General features: G+C 41.0%; 2 protein-coding genes across 2 annotated transcripts in view; both read left to right on the top strand.

Annotated features, from left to right (window-relative positions):
- The window catches only part of LOC126355299 (solute carrier family 22 member 7-like), a 570,778-nt gene that overhangs the window by 23,441 nt on the left and 523,093 nt on the right, over positions 1 to 24,244 (top strand). The window lies entirely within an intron of this gene.
- Positions 1 to 24,244, top strand: part of LOC126355845 (carcinine transporter-like) — a 361,113-nt gene that overhangs the window by 67,931 nt on the left and 268,938 nt on the right. Inside the window, exon 3 of the mRNA XM_050006305.1 lies at positions 16,573 to 16,803. Within this exon, the coding sequence (XP_049862262.1) occupies positions 16,573 to 16,803 (231 nt within the window). The remainder of the gene's footprint in view (positions 1 to 16,572; positions 16,804 to 24,244) is intronic.

Below are 24,244 nucleotides of genomic sequence, written 5' to 3'. Positions count from 1 at the left end.
TGAAACATATACCCAGTACTGGATTTACATTTAAATAACATGAAATTAAATAAATATTTCTATGGCTGGACCATAAACACGCTCTAACATACATTATTAAATACATAAACAATTAAATAAACATATATCAAAAGAAAAGAAGCAAAAGGTAGGCCAAGAGCCCAATGTCTCTGTGCTTTCTAAAACACAGTAAATATTTAACCAGTTTCGTCATTAATAGCATATATCGGGTATAAACAAAGACATAGATGTATAAATACATTTATAAGCATGCTGCTACTGTTTTTTCGTGTAGCTGTGGAGTACTTATGGCCTGTCGCGATCGATAATAATCGGCTGCTTTGACCTCCAATAACTCATGTACTATTCAAGTTACATGCCTGTAATTCTTACCAATTTAGGTTTACACTAATAACTTTCTAAAGATATGGCGACCGACAAAATCGGATGAAGAGTTTACATTTCAGAAATTCGTTGCTGGGTGTTACTTCTATAATTCATCGTCAGATACTAATCCTTAAACTAATAAAGATACTGCATATCTGATTACAGCATCATAATCGTCGTTCAAATAATAATAATGTACAAGTTTCTTCTTGAGGTATCAGCATTCATCAGTCTACTATTAATTTCTATACGAACTGTGAAATGTCTGCCATTATTTAAAATATCGGGGCGCCAGTGTTTCGAGTTTGCAGTAGGTGTAGTGTGGTGGGTAAATAAGGGAAACGCAACTCTTCGAATCCTCACGTCTTTTGGGGCAGCAACCTACATTCATGAGGGGCACCAATTGGCAGTAATGATTCTGACAGGAAAGCTTAAAGTGATAGTGCTGCTCATGACACAGAAGTGTAACAGAAGAGAATGCACGGTCAACTCGGACTCTCTGCCGCCATTAAGCTACATCTTGCCAGCTACAAGTTACTGTAGATTACCTGAAAACTCTACACAATATACATAATATACATCTAGGAAGGCAAAATTAAACGTACGTATGTACACAGATAATTCTGTCCACAGGCGTTACCTTTCTTATTTTTCGTCATATTCCACACCTCAGCCATCAAAAAATTTTACTAACATGACTAGCAGATATCAAAATTAATTTAAAAAAGTAACACTTAAGAATATATAACCGATGCAGTTCACGGCTGTCTTTCCCATTGTCTTACACACAAAATACGCGCAACAATGTGACCAAAGCAACGAATTAAAATTTCACAGCTACCAAATAAACTGTTCAACCTATGAAATAACGATCGCAAACGAGTCAGAAACAACCGCTTCCTAATTCCATAGATTTCATAAAAGAAAGTTACGTACAAGTCTGTTTTCTGTTATCTCGTACCTGCTGCACCTGGCTTTTTTTTGTCACACTTTAATTTTCTCTAACAAGAACCCCTTTAGTGCGAGATCGCAGGTCAAATCTTTGGTAAGACTAATTTGAAAACCTTGTGTTAATAATTATGACGTAAAAAATAGTGGCAGCTAATTACTCACCATGTACATCAGAAGGATCACATAAAATTACTGTTCAGAAGTAATGTATGGGATTTATGTATTACACTTCACAAAGAGGACATCGACGACATTCCACCATTAACTTGCACGATGAACACAGATAGGAAAATGGCGTTCCACGGAGATCACAAAGGTTCACATCATCAAGATCGAACCGGACTGCTGGGGAGTTACAAACCATGGAGGACGTTCAGAAAGGTATAAACTTTTAAGGAATGCATATAGAATCATACTGGTGGAACGGGGTGATGAGAACTGATGGAATGTGATGGTATGTAATGGAATGCGAAACTGTCTGCCTTATAGCTTATGTGAAACTGGTTAAACTTTAATGCATAGTTAGACATAGTGCGATAATATGTGGCTCAGGCACGGAAAAAAACCATCAAGAGGCTGGATTTGTCATGTTGTTCCAGGTGGTGTGATCTGCAATGTCACGCACTTTTCAGGTGTGATAGTATGCCTTAAATAAGTATGATTCTTATACGGAGACCAAGAATCAAGCGAAAGCAAGTTATTTTGATCAGCTACGGCCCAAAAGTAGTACTCATACAGTAGATGTATTTTCCTTAAGCCCATTTTCCCACTCTTGCTTGCTGTGACGTAAATATTCACTACTGCCCTTCAAAGATCACCCACATGAGGTGGAATCGTATGTGGCAGAGCACCTCAAATTCTCGAAGAACAGTAAATAACTTTCCAGACAGTTTATCATCCACATTATCAGACACAAAATTTGTATACAAAATGCAAAGCCTTGATGTTCGTTGATATTGATACCACTCCCCTGATGCCTCTAATTTCCAGCGTTCCTTTCAAATGCAAACTGAGAAAAAAATCCTAACTGGATGATGAGACAAGTTTGTTTATCTGATCTATAAATTTCTGGGCCGATTCCACGTCGTCAAGTTGACTCTTTGTTTGAAATTCCGTCATATTACGTCTTTCAGTTCCGCAGCACAATTTGAAGTGTTCACTGCCAGGTGACGTCGTCGACCACCGCCCATATTTCGATAGGACCACACCCTGCCATTCTTAAGGCACAACGGCGAGGACGAAGCAATGTGCAAGGCAATTTAATACCTCGAAGGTACCACACACACAACAAGTAACAGCAGAGTCAACACACAGCCAAAGATAACCAACATTAGAAATATCGATAGGTTGCACTAATTGTGTCCCTCTGTTTTTTGATGAGAGAGAGCCGCATTCCAAACAGCATTTAAACAAACTCCACCATATCTGTTTATATGATTGCTTGATAGTTTGATTTCAACAGCTTCCTTAATAACACTATCCCAATAGCTGCACGTGCAAGCCAGAATCTCCGTGTTGTTGTATTCCATAAGATGAATGGTGTCAAGGTAATGTTCTGCAATAGCGGATTTGCACAGGTGTTGTGAGCGTGTGTGACACTTACGTTCAATACATCGGTCTTGCACTGTCCTGATTGTCTGACAAATATATGACATGCCACAACTGCAAGGAATACGATAGACATCAGCCTTTCGCAAACCAAGGTCATCTTTTACTGACGCCAACAGAGCCTTAATCTTAGAAAATGGTCGAAAGACATTTTACATCATGTTTCCGCAAAATACGGCCAATCCTGCTGGAAATGCTTCCTGCTTAATGCAAAAAGGCCGTAGACTTAGGTGCCACGTCGTTGCTATCGTCACTCACCCGTTGCATAGAAGGCTGATAGTGCAACGCAACGTGACTTCGAGAAGTGATAGCTCAGCTGCAAAACTTGAAGAGTCAGAGATAACTTGGGCTCTGTGAACCAAGGTACGAAGTACTCCTTCACAATGACCTGGATGGTGACAACTACCAGCTTGCAAATACATGTCAGTGCGAGTAGGCTTCCTATAAACAGAACGTCCCTACGTACAATCAGTCTTCCTTCTGACCAACACATCAAGGAAGGGAAGGCATCCATTCTTTTCCACCTCCATAGTGAACTGAATATTCGGATGGATTGAATTCAAGTGTTCCAAAAATCGGTTTAAATTCTCACTACCATGAGGCCAAACAACAAAAGTATCGCCTACATATCTGAAAAACATGCAGGTTTCAAGGTCGCTGACTCCAGTGCACGTTCCTCAAAGTCCTCCATAAATAAACTGACCACAATAGGTGTAACACTGTCCAATTAAAACTGTAGTTCCAAGGTCTGAGAGTCCCCAATTGCTTTCGTTAATCAATGTTCGAGGGTGCTCACCTAGTCATGGCACTGGCCAGTGTGACGCACTTTGTGTGATGATTACGGCAGCAATGTGTATGTGAGTTGTGTGGACCTGACGTAGCTAACAGGAAAAGCATTGAAGCGGGAAATGGCACAGAGGTCGTTGCCAGGACCCTCAGGCAGAACAGCTCTTGGCAGGCTGCTTTGACATATAGTTTGCAGGTGGTCCTCATGGAGGTGAGCGTTGTGCACCATACAACTGGGCGCCAGGATTGCCGGTAACAAGTTGCTGCTAGGGTGACAAGCACACATCGTCTGCAGGATGATGGCAAATGGAAAGTTCTGCTACAAGGGCGGCACAAAGGGCTACAGTATATGAGCCACATGGCTACAGGTTACAGTGGGCTGGTGCGGCCATCGTGAGACCAGCACCATCTTGTCGACAGATTGGTCACGGAATGAGGCTAGTGGAATATGTGACTAAGTGGCAGTAAGCAACATGATCTGCAGCAGGGGCAGATACAACAGATGAGCCACTTTGCTACAGGTTGCTGCAGCCTGGTGTAGCTATGACAAAGGTGGCCTGATGATGGTGATGGGTCAGCTACAGAATAAAGTTGATAGCGTGAAATGGGTCACATGAGTAAGTGGCATCAAGCAACATGGTCCATAGCAGAGACAACTATATCAGATGGGCTGCATGGATTCAGATTTCAGAGGGCTGGTGCAACCGTGGCGAGCAAGGTGCGATGGTGGCGATAGAGGGGCATGGCATGAGGTTGGTAGCGTCAAATGGGCACATGTGTGAGTGGCTTGAGGCAGCATGGTCTACGGCACAGACAGCTAGAGCAGATGGGCCACATGGCTAGAGGTCGCTATGGCGAGGAGAGCACGATGCTGGCAGCAATGTGGCAGGCAGCTAAGCTGTGCACTGATGATCAGCTTGCCACGGCGGGGCTGGCTACATTCCCAACATGGCAAGCAGGCAGGCAGGTGTTGAGGAATACTGGTGGTTGACCTGCAGCCAATGGGGCATTCCTCTGGCAAGCAGCACGCCGTAACAATCAGTCACAGTGCACTGATGCGCTCTGCCCTCCAGGGGAGGCAATGGCAAGCAGCTCACTTCCACGATGACAGTAGGTGATGGCTTGTGCTCAGCTCACACACAGCAGTGTGGCTGCAAGGTAGACTCTGCCCCAGGCATACTGGAATGCGCTAACGAGGTGCATCTCAGGCCACACAGGAAGACATTACCACTAAACTCCTGGCTTGCACGGAGTAACAGGAACAACTATTATAACTGGATATAAAGTTTTGAATTTGAACCAAAATTTCATGGTCATCCTCCATACAGAACAATGTGTTAGATTCTGATTCTGCAGGATGCAGAACAGGAGCAACAGAAGACAGGTGGGGAAATAAGAGATTTAAATGAAGAATACTTGATCTGTAGTCTTGGTTCTCAGAATATGGGAAAGACTTCCCTTGGGTCACAGATAAAGGTCGATTACCAGTCTAAGTGTCTGGACAATGAGATGAACTGAGTAGGTTGCGGGACAGGTGTTGGTTTAGTTTCGTGAGAGTGATGGCTGGCACTGGTGAGCAGGACCATGTGTGGACGGCAGGAGTTGTCTGTTCTTGCCGAAGTCAGTATCAAAAGAGAGAGTGGCAGCTGTGCTTTTCCCATCAAGACTCTCCAGCAACCACAGACATGACCCGCTATTCATGTCCCCCATTGGCTAAACGCTGGTTTATTGTGCAGAGACGCCGTTGTGGGTCGTGTAATGCTCACTTTGGTAGCTTCCTCTTAAAGGAATTGTTTCTGTCCTAAGGAACAAGTTTGAGTGGCAGACAGGCACTTGAGCCGGCCGCTGTGGCCAAGTGGTTCTAGGCGCTTCAGTCTGGAGCCGCGCGACTGCTATGGTCGCAGGTTCGAATCCTGCCTCGGGCATGGATGTGTGTGATATCCTTAGGTTAGTTAGGTTTAATTAGTTCTAAGTTCTAGGGGACTGATGACCTCAGCTGTTATGTCCCATAGTACTCACAGACATCTGAGAACTTGAAAGACTCAAAAAAATACCAAATTTTGCATGAAATTTCCTTAATATCTGAAATAGGCTGGCCATTGTGCACTGAAATTAGGCGACAGTGTGGGTAAGAACTTGAACTAAACGAAAAACTATACAATTTGCACATGTACTACTTACATCTCTCTCTTCACCTCCCTCTGTCCCTCTTCCTCTGTCTCTCTCTCTCTCTCTCTCTCTTTCTATCTCTGTCTATGTGTGTGTCTGTCTGTCTGTCTCTCTATCCCCCTTCGTGCATCCCCCTTCTCTCTCACTCTCTCTCTCTTACACACACACACACACACACACACACACACACATACACACACACACACACACACACACACCACACACACATATAGTTGAAAACTTCCCACAAAAATTTTACTCAGGAATAATAAGTATCACTGAAATGCAACTCAATGAAGTGGAAATATAACTGTCACAGACAAGTTTCTTAAATATAAAGTTAACAAGAACAAAATAATAAATGCAAATTAAAATTGTGTGCCCGACCGAGACTCGAACTCGGGACCTTTGCCTTTCGCGGGCAAGTGCTCTACCATCTGAGCTACCGAAGCACGACTCACGCCCGGTACTCACAGCTTTACTTCTGCCAGTATTCGTCTCCTACCTTCCAAACTTTACAGAAGCTCTCCTGCGAAACTTGCAGAACTAGCACTCCTCAAAGAAAGGATATTGCGGAGACATGGCTTAGCCACAGCCTGGGGGATGTTTCCAGAATGAGATTTTCACTCTGCAGCGGAGTGTGCGCTGATATGAAACTTCCTGGCAGATTAAAACTGTGTGCCCGACCGAGACTCGAACTCGGGACCTTTGCCTTTCGCGGGTAAGTGATCTACCATCTGAGCTACCGAACCACGACTCACGCCCGCTACTCACAGCTTTACTTCTGCCAGTATCCGTCTCCTACCTTCCAAACTTTACAGAAGCTCTCCTGCGAAACTTGCAGAACTAGCACTCCTGAAAGAAAGGATATTGCGGAGACATGGCTTATCAAGTTTCGCAGGAGAGCGTCTGTAAAGTTTGGAAGGTAGGAGACGGATATTGGCAGAAGTAAAGCTGTGAGTACTGGGCGTGAGTCGTGCTTCGGTAGCTCAGATGATAGAGCACTTGCCCGCGAAAGGCGAAGCTCCCGAGTTCGAGTCTCGGTCGGGCACACAGTTTTAATCTGCCAGGAAGTTTCATATCAGCGCACACTCCGCAACAGAGTGAAAATCTCATTCTGGAAACATCCCCCAGGTTGTGGCTAAGCCATGTCTCCGCAATATCCTTTCTTTCAGGAGTGCTAGTTCTGCAAGTTTCGCAGGAGAGCTTCTGTAAAGTTTGGAAGGTAGGAGACGGATACTGGCAGAAGTAAAGCTGTGAGGACCGGGCGTTAGCCGTGCTTCGGTAGCTCAGATGGTAGAGCACTTGCCCGCGAAAGGCAAAGGTCCCGAGTTCGAGGCTCGGTCGGGCACACAGTTTTAATCTGCCAGGAAGTTTCATATCAGCGCAAACTCCGCAACAGAGTGAAAATCTCATTCTGGAAACATCCCCCAGGCTGTGGCTAAGTCATGTCTCCGCAATATCCTTTCTTTCAGGAGTGATAGTTCTGCAAGTCGCAGGAGAGCTTCTGTAAAGTTTGGAAGGTAGGAGACGGATACTGGCAGAAGTAAAGCTGTGAGTACCGGGCGTGAGTCGTGCTTCGGTAGCTCAGATGGTAGAGCACTTTCCCACGAAAGGCAAAGGTCCCGAGTTCGAGTCTCGGTCGGGCACACAGTTTTAATCTGCCAGGAAGTTTCATATCAGCGCACACTCCGCTGCAGAGTGAAAATCTCATTCTGGAAACATCCCCCAGGCTGTGGCTAAGCCATGTCTCCGCAATATCCTTTCTTTGAGGAGTGCTAGTTCTGCAAGTTTCGCAGGAGAGCTTCTGTAAAGTTTGGAAGGTAGGAGACGGATACTGGCAGAAGTAAAGCTGTGAGGACCGGGCGTGAGTCGTGCGTCGGTAGCTCAGATTGTAGAGCACTTTCCCGCGAAAGGCAAAGGTCCGGAGTTCGAGTCTCGGTCGGGCACACAGTTTTAATCTGCCAGGAAGTTTCATATCAGCGCACACTCCGCTGCAGAGTGAAAATCTCATTCTGGAAACATCCCCCAGGCTGTGGCTAAGCCATGTCTCCGCAATATCCTTTCTTTCAGGAGTGCTAGTTCTGCAAGTTTCGCATTAGAGCTTCTGTAAAGTTCGGAAGGTAGGAGACGGATACTGGCAGAAGTAAAGCTGTGAGTACCGGGCGTGAGTCGTGCTTCGGTAGCTCAGAAAGTAGAGCACTTGCCCGCGAAAGGCAAAGGTCCCGAGTTCGAGTCTCGGTCGGGCACACGGTTTTAATCTGCCAGGAAGTTTCATATGAGCGCACACTCCGCTGCAGAGTGAAAATCTCATTCTGGAATAAAGGCAAACATTAGTTATATTACAGCATGAGAAGGAGAAATGCTGTATCAGTAACGGACTAATAATCGAACTGATAATAAAATGAGGAAACGATAAAAAAACAAGAAAACTGGGAGAAACATAAAGAAAAATAACAGGCAAGCGCATTAGAGAAACAAAACTATAGGAAGGGATTAGGGATTTATACTGTAATGCTGACTGATTTACAGTAATATATGAATGAAACAAATACGAATCATATAAGAAAAAACATTAATGGAGAACTAAAGTTGGTCGAACTATTGGCCATCAAAAATTTACTCATAAAAAAGGAAAAAATGTCGTCAGCACAATAGCAGAGAAGCCAGGTCAAAAGCACATAAAGAAAATACCCCTATGGGATCAGTTAACAGTTTCAAGAATGCTGCCACCTGCAACATAGAAAAGTTCACATATTAACACTTTTCTCAGTATTAAATAGCGTATAAAAAGGAAGTATATAAAGTTCCTTCCCATCAACCTAAAACATAAATGATAAACAGATCGGAATTGAACAGCACACAATCCGAGACAACCCACAAATCCAAAATACCGCTACAGGTCAACTAATATGAATCATGAATTTAATCACAGAGCAAAAGAACAGTCTATGTGACAACTCATATGCTTACAAAGGAATGGAAACTGTTGTGTAGAACGTAGCTGGAATGGGTTTGGGCTGGTGGTTGTGCAACCATGGAAATGAATTTAAGTATTAAATTATTAAACATAAAATAAATGTGAGCAACAGCATGCTGTTACACTTTCAGTAAATTAATATATCCTCCTGTAGCTCCTAGAAGTTCCTGAGTAGGGCTCAAACCATTCAGTGCAGCCGATATCTTTCACACAATCAACAGAATTAAAATCGAGCCTTTGCCATTAGATACGTAATCGTGGACTAACATTCACAATTTACAGAGCATGGCCCTCAGCCATAACCACTAATGACAATGGAGACAACTTCCGCAATTAAACATAAGGATACCAGTGAAGTCTTAGATTTAACTAGGATGAGGTAAATAACATATAAATACACATTGGACTACTGCTACTACTTCCACCAGACAGCGACCACACAAGCTACCTCCACACTACACCAAAACACCGACACAAATATCTTAAAAAGTCCAATATATTAACACACACAATTGATTCTGTAGTTTGAAGAAGGGAACTAATCGAATATCTCGTTTTGTGAGCAAATACAAAAAAAAACTTTCGCCTGTTCTTAATTCTAATTTTGTCTTAACCAAACAGTTACATGAGATTCTTTACATTAGACTCCTATATCAGAACCTTAGGACGATGAACTGTTCTGAAGGAGGCGTCACAATATTAAAAACCTAGAATTTGTTCCTTTCTTCAACCTGATCATGAATTAAGCACTAAAACTTCATATTACAACATCAGAATCAGTTCCATTTTCACAAATCATTTAAAAAACACGACATATGCAAGAAACATCTGTACTTCTCACCGGCTTTGAAAGTCTTATCCATGAAATTTATTCTGAAGACCATCAACGCGCTTCATTTTCTCCGCCCCCGCAGTAGCTGTTGTTGGTCACATCAACACCACCTCTCAAAGTGGCCAGTTCACATATGGAATGTATGTAACTGTCTTAGGTACATGTTGTACCTTCATATCTTGAATCGGGATTTTTTCACTGCACACAGTTTCTGATGGAATGTGGGGCATCGTGCATTGATCTCTTGCGGCGAAGAAAATGTTTTTCACCATAATATCAGACAACGCAGATACAGTTAATTAACGTCTGCGGAAGGAATATTGTAACTGCCTGAACTTGTAAATCGAAAATGGGGACTTTTGCAGGAACTTTGTTGATTATTTGTGGAATTAAGGTCACTGATTGTTGAAATCCAGTGTATTTTCATCAGAGACTTGATTAATATTGCATCTTGTTTTCCTTGTGAAGTAAATTAAATCAGTGTATTGTTGTGGTATTTAAAGTCGGTGTAGTCGTTTGATTTTCCTTTACGCAGTCCCAAAATTGAGATTACCTTGAAGAAAGGAGTGCCCTCGCTTTGGGAGGTACTAACGTATCACATATTTTTGTGAATCGACCAGTAGCTACGAATGCAAGGAGAAAGCGCAATGAAGTGGTGTTACAGTTTTGGCCTTATCAGATGCCACTGAGAACATGAAGTTATTTAATCTCAGGGTTAAAACTGTTTAGTTGCAACGGCAGCATGCTACGTACTTCGTCAGGAAATGTGGCCTACAACAAAAACCATGGCATCGCGTTAGAAACTCCAAACAAGCACGATTTTGAAACATGTAGCTTAGCTACTACATCAATAACTTGTTCTTCATTTGCTTCTATGACGGATATGTAAACTCACACGTTCCAAATTAAACACTAAACAATGCCGTGATGCACTGAAAACACAATGCATTAAAAAACCGAACAGCAGGTAGGACCACCAGCACAGAGGATGAACGAATTCGAAACTGCAGTGCGTTCCGTTCTCCAAACTGCCGAGTATTTTCCAAGTCTGATTAAGACAGAAGATGAGTAGGTTTTGTTTCTCCATTTTCATAATTCATTTATAGCTCGCAAAGTGCGTCTGTATGCCAACACACTTTTGGTAAAACAAAACAATCAAAAATCTATTTTCCGGCACCTTCCTTCTTCAAAGTATCTATTCAATTGAACATTCGCATAGAACAAATAAGAAGATGAATTCTTTGTATAATTCTGCCAACAACTGATTGAAGCTCGCTGTGTAGTTTAAACAAAAGCATTCTCGACCAAATAAAATTAGTTAAGTTCACAGCCTGTCTAACATTCTGCGTGGTGTCTGTCTGTTCTAAGTCGTGTCTCCCTACCACTTTCACGCAACGACGCTCTGAGCTTGCTTTTTTAGGGAATTGACTAGTTTGAACCTGGGACCTGTTGCTGATAAGGAGACGCCAGACCACACATGACATGTAGAGTTCAGAAGAGTGCAGTGAGACTAGCGATGATATAACCACGTACTTAATGATTTCAGCGTCAGCTCCACTACACTCCCCTCGATCTCTGAGTCAACAGATGGTGATGTTTGCAAGACAATAACCATCTGCACGCACTGTTCGACGACGTTTGCAGCAGAATGGACTATCAGCTCGGAGACCGTGGCTTCGGTTACCCTTGACGATGCATCACAGACAGGAGCGCCTGCAATGGTGTACTCAACGACGAACCTGGGTGCACGAATGGCAAAACGTCATCTTTGCGGATGAATCCCGGTTCTTTTTACAGCATATTGATGGTCGTGTCCGTGTTTGGCGACATCGCGGTCAACGCACTTTGGAAGCGTGTATTCGACATTGCGATACTGCCATATCACCCAGCGTGATGGTAGGTGGTGACATTGGTTACTCATCACAGTCACCTCTTGTTCACATTGACGGCACTTTGAACGGTTACGTTACCTTTCAGATGGGTTACGACCCGTAGCTCTACCCTTCATTCGATCCCTGCGAAACCCTACACTTCAGCAGGATAATGCACGACCGCATGTCGCAGGTCCTATACGGGCCTTGCTGGGTACAGAAAACGTTCGACTTCTGCCCTGGCCAGCACATTCTCCAGATCTCTCATCAATTGAAAACGTCTGGTCCATGGTGGCCGAGCAACTGGCTCGTCACAATACGCGAGTCACTACTCTTCATGAATTGTGTTATCGTATTGTAGGTGCATGGGCAGCTCTACTTGTACACACCATCCAAGCTCTGTTTGACTCAATGCCGAGGCGTATCAAGGCCTTTATTACGGCCAGAGGTGCTTGTTCTGGGTACTGATTTCTCAGGATCTACTCACCCAAATTACATGAAAATGTCATCACATGTCAGTTCTAGTTTAATACATTTGTCCAATGAATATCCGTTTATCACCTGCATTTCTTCTTGTTGTAGCAATTTTAATGGCCAGTAGTGTAGTTGTAATACCAATAATAATAATAACAATAATAACAGCATTATAGGAGCGATTGTGGAATTACTGCTGTTAGATCCTGTCAATTATTTATTTTATCTCTTTGGAAGAGAGTAATGGTGCAGTTTCTGAACTACTGCATGTTCTGTCAATAGCTTGGAGAAGACGTTTACTTGAGATAATTAGCATTTGTTACGTGTATGTCTCGCTTTTATCATGAGCGATGTACGGGACAGAGCGCAACGTATGTGTGTATTGGTCTATGTGAGGAACCTGTACCCTCCACCGTATTAATGCTGCTAATTGAGAAACAATAATAATTGATAATTTATATAATCAGTATTACATTCTTTCAGAATTGTGATAATAGTAATAATATTTTGAAAATATTCACGCAAGGTAGCCGCGCATTCTGAGGCCCTTGTGACGGTCTGCGCTGCTGGCCCCGTCGGAGTTTCGAGTCCTGCCTACGGCATGGATGTGTGCGTGTAATTTAGTTTAAGTTAGATTAAGTAGTGCGTAAGCCTCAGCAGTTTGGTTCCATAAGACCTTACCACAAACTTCTAAAACTTTTGAAAATGATTTAGTTTCATGACTGAAACAAAATCGAATCGTTTTAGAACATTTCATTAATCCCTCAAGGGTAATTACCCTCATACTAACATCGATCAGCTGTATAGAATGGGTACTTGAAAATTACGCTTTAAGTATCATTTTGTGTCTAATGGGATACAAAAACCGACACTTTTTGTCGACACTGGCATGAAAGGCGTTATGAGCGCTATTTGTTTTGAGTTGACCCCTGCTCATCATCATCATCATCATCATAATTTAAGACTGATTATGCCTTTCAGCGTTCAGTCTGGAGCTTAGCCCCCTTATAAAATTCCTCCATGATACCCTATTCAGTGCTAACATTGGTGCCTCTTCTGGTGTTAAATCTATTACTTCAAAATCATTCTTAACCGAATCCTGGTACCTTCTCTTTGGTCTGCCCCGACTCCTCCTACCCTCTACTGCTGAACCCATGAGAAGAGACCCCTGCTAAACAATGAAAAAATGATATTGGTGATAACTGCGTTCCCGGTCGTTTTGCTAGTGTACGAGACCAGAGCCGCTACTTCTCACCCAAGTAGCACCTCAATTTGCCTCACAAGGGCTGCGTGCACCCCGCTTGCCAACAGGACTAGGCGGTGTTTATCTTCAGTGATCTGACGGGAAACGGTGTTATCATTGCGGCAAGGCCGTTGGCCCTGCACTGGTTTTCAGTCATTTGAAATATGTCTCCTATTGGTCAAAGAACAGTACGAATTATCAATGAAATGCCCTGTGTGTGTGTGTGTGTGTGTGTGTGTGTGTGCAGAAATTAGAGAAATGCCTTCAGCTGGAAACAAATCAGTAAATGTAACAGACCTATTTGTGTTCCAATTTGATTCTCGCTTCGACGTCCTTTGTGCTCTATAGAATGGGTACTTATTGTTTGATTCCAACCTTTTGGCCCAGATCACAAGCTCCGCTCCACCACACGAACCATAACGGTAATGGTATTCACTGGATCTCACTGACGTATCGTTAAAAACCCCACATACTTCTGTATGTGTAATTTACTATTTTTTAAATACATTAGAAATTAAACATTTTAAAATGTGTTTCCACGTTTCATTTCTGGTTCAGGAGAGGGTTGGTGGTGACTTGAAAGGCAATGAATTTATATATCGGTAATTGTTTTGAAGGCAAATTACCGAACAATCTTTACTCCCCACCTTTCAGTAAGGATTACCACATTTTCACATTTGACACATTGTCATTCCCTTACAGTCTTCACTGTACTGGTAGATACGACAGCTTGGCTGTGGAAAGGGTAGCCCACAACATAGACAACAATATTCACAATTACAAGCACACAAGCTTTAATGATCTTCCAGTAATAAAGGCTCTTATCAAATCTCAATTAAGCAAGGAAATAAACTTGGTTACAAACATATGTTAACCTTCAAGCAGTGAATAATCCCAATAATGAATTACCAACCAATAAAACGTAGATAAAGGACTGCTTTTCAAGAATGCTTAAATTAAGTAAAATCATGAAAGCTAAGTTCAAATTTTATGTTAAGCTTCGACAGGTGGAGAACCCCAATAAAGAATTCTCATTTAAATAAAACATAGATAGGAAAATGCCTTACCCAAATCCTTGAATTGTGTAAAATCATGAAAAGCTGAGTTACAACTTTTCTCACAAACTACTTAGGAATTTACAGCAAATAAACAAGTTTGATCTGTTTAACCAGAAGGTAACTGCCGAGTCCAAGCGACCGAGGCCACCCAGAGCGGACGACCGCCCAACGCTGGTCATCAACCGACATCGTCACGGCCCAGTGGCCACCGTGCTAAAACAGATGAACGTTTCGGTAAGCGACCGACAGCAACACAGGAGTAACAGCAACCGTGCCTACCCCTCAAGCACAGAATCTGCCCTGTCTCCTTGTCTATGGTAATACAATTTATAGCACACAAGAAACGATTTAATAATAGCATTAGTTCAACGCAAGATCAGTTTACAGTTAGGTCCAGTAAAGATTTACCAACGGATTTACCTTCAAACCAACTTCCGGACCACAGGCGTAAATTAGTAAACTTGGCATAAGTTTTCACCAGACCGATAAACAAGAAATCAGATTAAACAGTTGCCAAATTACAGTCAGGATACTCAAGCCCTTCAAGATCTGGCTATCTTACTCACAGTTATCATTAACGGCGAAACATACACAAATGAATGACAAGAAATTCATCATTGAAAGCAAAAACACAACACACCACAAAAGTTAAATTAATTAACTTGCAGACGAGCCAGTCACTGAAAGCTCAGTTCCACAAGATTAGGACTAACCTTACTCGGCAGCAATACATTTCTCTCCGTGATAACTAGGTTGCCCAAACAGGACTCCAAAACCCAAAACAACAGGTCACACGTTAGTTGTCTTGTTCTCGGGTACTAGGCACCACCGGGCTAAGACAATCGCGACGAAAAATGTCTGAAATTACAGCTGCGTGCAGCAAAACAAATGAGTCAGGGTGCATGAACGTAAAGCACAAGCCACTGTTCCAGACGGAGCGTAACCTTTTCAATGCACATACGGACGGAACAACACACGTGGGCATAAAGGGAGCAGCAGATGCGTACCAAGCTAACTATACTGCGCCAAAATATGACCCACGTCACGTCCACAACTCGTAGTGCCAACCTCAACCAGAGGAGTAATCGATAGCGTCTTGCGCCCGAGAGCCGCGCCACGGCTCTTTTACATTATCATTCGCTTACAGTTCTAGGAGCTTGTACATTAAGACCATATTTGTGCAAAGTAAATAACAACATATTAAAGCAGCAATAGATTCATGGATGAAACAAGGTGGATTTACACCATTTCAATTATGTTTTAATACTGTAGAAAAATATTTATTTTCCATCACAGACCACTTCTTCATTTCTCACTCAGTGCCTCACAAAAGAAGTGAAGCATCGAAAAGGAAGGAGGAAACGAATTGAAAATTCATGAGGGCTTTGTGAACTTACTGCAGTGACTAAAAAACCGACTAAAATTTTCAAAAATCCTGAAAGTGTTAGCCCATTTATCAGTATGGCGTTGCGCGCACTCTGTCCTGGATGCATGTATTGGTTCGATTGCCGTTGTATCCGAGGCAAGCTGACCTACATGTGTTGTAACTCGTCCTCTATCCCCTGGCCTGCCTCAGGCATGGGTGTATGTGATGTCCTTAGGTTAGTTAGGTTTAAGTAATTCTATGTTCGAGGGGAATGATGACCTCAGAAGTTAAGTCCCATAGTGCTCAGAGCCATTTGAATCATTTATCTCGTGGATTCTGGCACGACTACGGAGTTGACATCCAAGCATGCCCAACGTGTGTTCTGTCAGGCAGAGATATGGGTATCTCGTTGGCCATGGGAGTACCTCATCAACATGCTTGGTGCTTCACTTTGTCAGAAAATTAGGCAAATTTAACGTACTAGTAGTTTAATTCGTAACTGTTCATTTCCACGTAAAGTCTGTCACTGTTTAGTCCATATAGTAGGACTGAGTGGTGTGTTCCAGAAGAGATTCCTTACACTCTAGTCCTATCAGTAAAAAACAGCTGTAGAGTGAATCCATTGCACAGGGGGGGGGGGGGGGCGAACGAGCATCAGTAAACTATAATTATCTCTGGTGTCCTATGGCTTCTTCTCATTTTTTGTCAGGCAATACAACAGTGTGCAAACCAAATTTCTCAAACAGTTTCTGGATTTTGTCCTAGATTACTAGTTGTATCCAGTGCTATAGTTTCCAAACTATGTTGAACAATGCTTTTATAATGAGATTCTACGTATGTTACACAGGGACGGAGGAACATTCAGCAAGTGCCTGATGTACAACGGAAGCTCTCTGGACGGTACTTCCGAGGTGCGCTGCCAGCACGGCTGGGAGTACGACAACACGTGGTACCCTCAGACGGTGCCGTCAGAGATGAACTGGGTCTGCGACGACACGCACATTGTCAGTGACGTCATGTTCTATGCACAGAACATTGGAGCAGTCCTGGGACTGCTGTTCGGCTACATGGGTGACATGTAATTTTAAAAAAATCTTTCTATTCTTATTACATTCGTATTTCTGTTACCATTTGGTGTTAAAGGATATGAACAATCCCTGTCTGTCAATACAAGAACGGGTAGTGGCACTGCAATCGCCCGTACACCAGAGCGATACATCTGACTGAGGGGAGCAGTGAGCCTCTTGGAGAGCTGGCACACGCTGAGTTGAAACCTCACAAATAACCAGCAGAAGTGGCCGCCAGCTCTTTATTCAACCACGTGGCGGTAGGAGTAATGCACAGTACGTCCATGAAATGCAGTTCACATTTAGGGAGGAACCTTTACTTGAAGGAAAATGACATCCTGCAAAGGGGAAGAATATTCGGTGAGGTCAGGCTGAAGCAGGTCTTATGTGAAAAATTCACTCCCCCCCCCCCCATAAGTGATTTATGAGTGTGTGCTTGGCGAGAACAGAGCCCCAGGCTGACGCTGTATTTCTTCCTATACACTACAGGAATTAAACTCTCTGACTACTTTTTCTGCAAATTCTTGTCGAGCAGCCACAACTGTATTTTTTGAATTTCAGGAGGCGCACAACAGCTGCTGAATCAAAAATATTTTTATTGCCTACATGACCGATTTCTGAATACTAAAATTCCGTCATCTGCAGTAAAATAAAAAAGAAGAACATTTTACCGATTGAGGTAATCTCCCCCCTGCCCCAGCGTTGCCATGGAACGAATATTTCAGTCACACAGCATGGGAACTGTTCACAGGATCCTTGGTCACCCATTTGCAATTCAGGTGCAGAACTTTAAATCAATGACAACACTGAAATGGGAGACGACCTCAGTCAGTTAATTGTTTTCTAATTGTACACCTGATGATGAAATTTTAGAGTTAAGTAGTAAACAATAAAAATATTGTTGATTCAGCACCTGTCTTGTGAATCGTACAACTTACAAAAGTTTGTATAAAATACATAACTGAACCGTCTGGATCTTTTATATTAAACCCAAATATCTTCTGGTTTTAGTATTGGACCATACTCAAGGTCTTTACAAACAAGTGCAAAATAACATGAATACTTACAGGGTTAAAATGGTTTAAGCCACCATATTGCATTAGTCATTACTAAAAATGTGTTGTGCATGCCTTGAGTGTAAGTATATGAAAAAGGACTTAAGAAGCAAACACACAAATACTAAATGTATACAGAGCAGTAGTGAAGAGAAGATCAGGATCGTAAGTTTAATTTATAAAAAATGTTGAGAAGTTTGTCAAAAATATTTAAAAGAAAATTTTTGTTGTAAGGCATAAAAATATCTTGATGACATGTTACTGGGCAATGTAGAGGATTAGACTATTTTTTGTGAACATATTTGGTGTAGTTTCACATGTTAACAGATAACGAAGTTTTAACTCCAGGCATAAGATAACGTAGATGTTACAATACAAGGTGGAAAAATTATATAACCCTAATGTTACACAGCATCATATTCATTGGATATAGCTAATGAAATGCATGAGTATGTAAACAAACGTCAATAATACCATAAACGTATTGGAAATCACACACATAACATTAAAACTAGCTAAAATACGTTGCTCTTAAATGGTGTGAAATGTCACTCAGTGTTCATATGCATCCAAGTTATAGTAGTGAAACAACTAATGTCTCATATCGACTATATTTATAGGAAACCTTAATACGTTAATGAAGTTTTATTACAGTGCTTAACTGCAAGCTTAGTATGTCAGTAGTGCTAGTATCGAAAAGAAGGGGAGGGAATAAATAACAACGGTGTAACCAGGCATGTACTCAGATTTGGACTGAATGAGTAATGACAACACATGTATATTGTAGTGGTAGTGATGAGTAACATTCTTTAAACAATGTAGACCTTAAGCTAAAGGCATTAGGGGCTCAACCACTGGGTGTACATTTCGAGAAGCAGACAGAAAATATTCTTTACATTATCAATTCAAGTGATAGCTAAACAAAATACGTACTTGCATATGTACACACTTAAACACATTAGATGGAATGTAGATTTTTAGCTACAGATGAATTATGTACATAATAGCATTTGACAACACAGTTTTAAGTAAAAATAAATATGTAACCTGATGTTCAATAAAATGAGAATACATCTTTGGACTACAAACTTATTTTAGGGGAGTAAAACTTATTGCCCAGAAGTCCATGTCAAATATAATAAAAGTTAAAAGTAGAATTACCGAGTGTTTCGCATATTCAGTGTAAAACAGCAGGAGAAAAGCTACAAACATCTTATGAATATTTATAATGAACAATGGTAATACACAGGATGTAGATAACAAACCACAATTTAATTTATTTGTACTGCAATCGCATAGTGAAGAATCCTCACAGGGTTATAAGAAAACTGGGTGCAATAAAAGTGTCATTAACATCAGGTGTTGACACTTGAATCCTAGGTACAACTTGTCATATGTATATCAGGCAATCTTTTCACATCAAAGAACGTAGTTATAAGGTTTATCATGAACACAAGTCTAAGGGGATGGCGTGTGAGAGGGAGGAGTAGTGGTATATTTCAAAACGACAGGTAAGGGATTAGAATCAGGTAAGTGAAAGGCCTCACAGAAATTCTCAAAGAAATCCTTATTTTTCAAATCGTTTTGTTCATTGAGAACATCATATGGATGTTTTCCAAGGTTACAAAAGATTTCAATTTCCTCCAGAAGGTTCATTCTTAATTCCTTTATTTGCTTGATATAGTATTTGCATATTCTCATCAATGGTGCCTATTGTGTGGCTATAAGCTTCAAGAAGGAAGCCTTGAGCTGAAGTGTTTGATTGTTGTGTGTATTCAAGAAACGTTGTCTTTAATTTCCTCCCAGTCTAGCCTATGTAAAAGTTTTTGTATTGTTGACAGTTAATTCTATAGACAACTGGCCTCTCGTATATTGCCTTTTTTGCAAGTAAATTCTTTTGCAGCGTTATTGAAATGTTATTGTCAATTCGACAAGCCAACATTACATTACATTTCCTAAATACATTGCTCATTTTGTCCAAGATACTACCTCTGTAGGAAAATATATCTACCTGGTTTCTTGATGTTTTTGTCTTTAGTTAGGGTAATTTTTTGATTTGCTATATATGTTCCACCTTTTTTCTTTTTCTGTAAGATATTATCAACTAGCCATTCTTGGTATCCATTACTTACAGCTACCGATTACAGAGTATTTTATTTCATTGTTAAATTTTATAGTAGATGTAGGGGTTCTTAGCAATCTGTCAATCATGCTATGGAAGTATCCATGATGATTATATTTTGTTGGCTGGCAGGAGTTTCATGAATAATAATATCTGTGGTAGTTTGCTTACTGTATACTTTAAAGGCTAGTTTGCTATCTGCTTTCGAAATCCCTAGGTCCAGGAAATTAATTTTGTTATCTTTTGTTTCTATTGTGAATTTTAAATTTGGATGGCTATTATTAAACAGACTGTAGATTTTGTTGATTAATTTGTCATTACCATTGACTAATGTAATGGTGTCATCTATATATCTTATATAAATAATTAAGCTGTGTGATCTGATTTGTGGTTTAGGATGTTGTTCTCAATATGACCCATGAGGATACTGTCTAACGTTCCAGCTAAGCGACATCCTGTTGCTAGCCTTTGGGGCTTACTATTGGATGCATTTGTTGCTGTAGATACACTTTTATTCACAAGGAAGAGACATTCTTTGATGAATTTTGCACAGCACACAAACCATGCTTAAGGTGTATGATACACTAGAATTTTTAAAATGTATTAAAAACTGTGTAAAAATTGATATAATTATTTATAAAATTTGAGTTTCTTCTAAACATGAGGTTTAAAATACAACAGCTCATTAATTTTTTCTTACATTAAATAAATTCTAAAGTTTCATACACCTGCAAATATTGTGCAAGATTCAACTAAGAATCTCTCTTATTTATGAAAAAAGGTGTCTCTGTAGTAACAAATGCAGCCAACAGTAAGTGAAAAATCGTGAAATTACACATGTAATTTTTTTTTGAACTTCCACTTTCTTGTGCATGAATCTTGAGTACTGCCAGGTCATGCTGGCAAAGTGTTATGAATTTATTTGTAAAACTATAGACAGTGGAACTTGAAACTTCCTGTGGTGTCTCTCTTGCTCCAAGTCTGCCCATTTGACGTCCTACCCTACCGTCTAATGAAAAAAGGAGTGTCTCATTAAGTATATGTAATTCTTTAACTGACTCTAGGAGAATAGAAATGTTTTTTAGGATGTATTATTTGGAAAAGACATATTTATCCATTAAAACTAAATTTAATTTTTCGCTCAAAAGGTACCATGGCCTAGTAATGTAGTTTATAACTGGGCATATAGGAATGTTTTCCTTGTTGATCTTCGGTTGTGCTTGTAATTTAGGGGCAGTAGGATTAATGGCTAGAGTAACTTTTTTCCAATTTGAAACAGGAAAGTACAATTTTTAATAAATATCCTAACTTCGTCTTGAAATTTTGCAGGAGGGTCCTTCTCAATACTACTGATCCCACTGTCAACAACAAATTGTTTTGTTTTGTCGATAGAATCACTGATATACATCATGGGAACCGAATTTTCCTTCTCTTATTTCAAAGTAAGTGCTTCGTTTCCAGTTAATTGAGTTTTAATGACATGTCTTTATTCTACATCTCTATTATTTTCTTCTTCCACCCCTCTTCTGTTATTACACAAATATTTATCAAAAACCTTTTCCACTTTGTCATTGAATTTTTGTATGCTGCTGAACCTGTTAACTGATCTATAGCTATTTTTGTGTGAGTAACAACACCTTTGTCATGTAGTCTATACTTGACACTGAAGTTCAGACCCTTGCTGAGAGTACCCTTGCTGAGAGTACTGATTTCATGTGGTTCAAGAAACATGTCAGTGAGATTTCCAATTTTATCAAAATATTGGAAAGATGGTGTGGTGTCACTCTCCAGCAATAAATGTTGTTCTTCCTTTAAGTTTTCTAATTTCTTTCTGTGCCACTCTAACAAAATTTGCAATTCACTGTCAATAAAGTCATGTATAACACTCACAATAATATTAAGAGAACCAAAGTTAAACGAGTGTGTTAACTTCATATAGGTTAAATATCTTTGTTTGCTTAATGCTCCTTGACAGTTTGGATTCTATTTTAATTCTTTCCGAAGCTATTTGTGTTCATTAAGTCTCTTAATTTTCCTCGAAGCAGCACCACTCACCTTTATGTTGACTTTAGCGAATGTTAGGATTATCTTAGCTGACAGAGATTTCTTGATAAACGAAATCACCTTTGTGCACTTCATTAATTTTAATTTGCATCGAAAAATCACCGTGCTTGCCTGGTCTGGCATTGTTTTAAACATTTTTGGAAGGTGAATGTCAATAGACCTTAAGTAACGTATAAAATGCATGTTTGAACCAGCCGGTGCTTTTATTTTAAACTCAAATATCTACTGGTTTTAGTCTTGGATTATCTTCATATATACTGTGCAAAGATACAAATAATTATGTGTAGTATACAGGAAATGTTAACAATTCTTCGCAAAGAAGTGCAAAATAACATGAATGCTCACACGGTTAGAATTGTTTGAGCCACCATAGTGAATTATTCAGTACTTAAAATGTGTAGCGCATGCCATGAATTTAAGTTGTCGTTTTTATGACCTACCTTTAAGTTTCTTTATGTTCCATCTGGATCTGGTCGTACATGTGACCACTCTTGTGTTCATAAGGAAGATGCCACTTATCTATTTCATCAAAGTCGTGAAAAATTTTGATACGCGGAGATTTCAGCTGCGTCTTACGTCCTGTGGAACAGACTCCCAATCTGTATATTTAACAGGCAATGTCCTGTCTCACTGACTGACGTATCACTTCCCAGCCCAAACCGCTAAGGATGCAAACATGAAATTGGGTCGTTTAAAAAGGGATTTTTCGGAATTCCGAACCTAAGGGGGTGAAATAGGGAAAATTTTTTAAGAATTTTGTTACATTAAAATAATCTTGACGCTAAATTTATGAAAATTGATATCTCACTTCTCGTTTAGATGTAAACAAATATTTGTCAGGGCATATAAGTTGCTGTGAAAATATCTGTACAAGAACGCGAAAGGTGTGATTAAGAAAAACTATCTCTGATAGGAGATACGATAACGTATAAAAAATGGTTGAAATGGCTCTGAGCACTATGGGACTCAACTTCTGAGGGCATTAGTCCCCTAGAACTTAGAACTACTTAAACCTAACTAACCGAAGGACATCACACACATCCATGCCCGAGGCAGGATTCGAACTGTGACCGTAGCAGTCGCGCGGTTCCGGACTGAGCGCCTTGAACCGCTAGACCACCGCGGTCGGCGATAACGTATATTGTGAATGAAATGGTGTAGGGAGTCTACATCCCACCATCCTTTAAGGTCGGAAGAATTGTTTTAATTACGAGAAAGATGGGACGCCTACCCGTGAATCAGATCCGACCTATAACGCCACTCAATTTTCGTTATAAAGTAGTCGCGCTGGCGATAAATAGTCGTCCGTCGGTTTTACTCGCTGGCGTGGTCGCACGTTGTCAAAGTTGTCTTCTGCGTCGTACTCGCCTGCTGAATGTCGTGATCTCATCTCGACTGCTTCCTCTGTCCTTTTAACGGGAGGTCAACTTTCCATTGATTTTAATCATGCGTGTGACAGGGTTAGTCAAGACTTTCTGTTGCGAATGTTGACAGTTTTAATGATGCTGCTAGAAGGACTTTCACGTCTATTGACGTGAATGGTGGTCCTACCTCCCCCCCCCCTCCCCCCCCCGCCCCCATAGCAGTGTGTCGAGGTGTCCAACAGGTTATTCGCTCTGCTTCTGGAAACCATTTTGAGGCCATAGCTGCTCGATTAGGTGGCAGGTCGTTATTGGGCGAAAGGTTTATGTTTCGCGAGTGCGCCGTTGGTTTTATGGTGCTTCTTCCTCCTGATGACGACATACTGATGCACAGGGATTGTGGGGTGCATTTTGTTGTTTTACGTGAGCACAAGGTAACGACCGGAATCATTGATAACTCAATCCGCGGGGATTTGACGGGGTTGAGATTCTATAGGCTGTAGCGGTCGCCCCCATAGATCCTTGGGTATTGTTATCGATTGTTGTCCGATGAAAACTGCTGGGTTAAACTGAACATCCGTCACGGACAGGATTCAACGAGCGATCCTTAAATACATGCGTCGCTCTCTCTGTTTACTTAATAAGTTTCAGACCTTGGAAACTTTTGTGTTGTGTAAAGCCTATTTTATAACCCAAATTTTTGCCTTTCCTGCGATGATGTCGAAAAGGTGACAACGATTATCGAGTACGTTTATCTGGCGAAACTCTGTTTTTCGAGTGTTTTATCCCACTATTGCGCGATCCCGGTTGGCGGGAGGTTTTGGCCCCTCTGATGTTCGGGATGAGGCTT

This window comes from Schistocerca gregaria, chromosome 3 (assembly GCF_023897955.1).
Source record: "Schistocerca gregaria isolate iqSchGreg1 chromosome 3, iqSchGreg1.2, whole genome shotgun sequence".
Taxonomy (NCBI): Eukaryota; Metazoa; Arthropoda; class Insecta; order Orthoptera; family Acrididae; genus Schistocerca; species Schistocerca gregaria.
The sequence above is the reverse complement of the archived record's forward strand: the minus strand, read 5'-3'. Positions and strand labels throughout refer to the sequence as shown.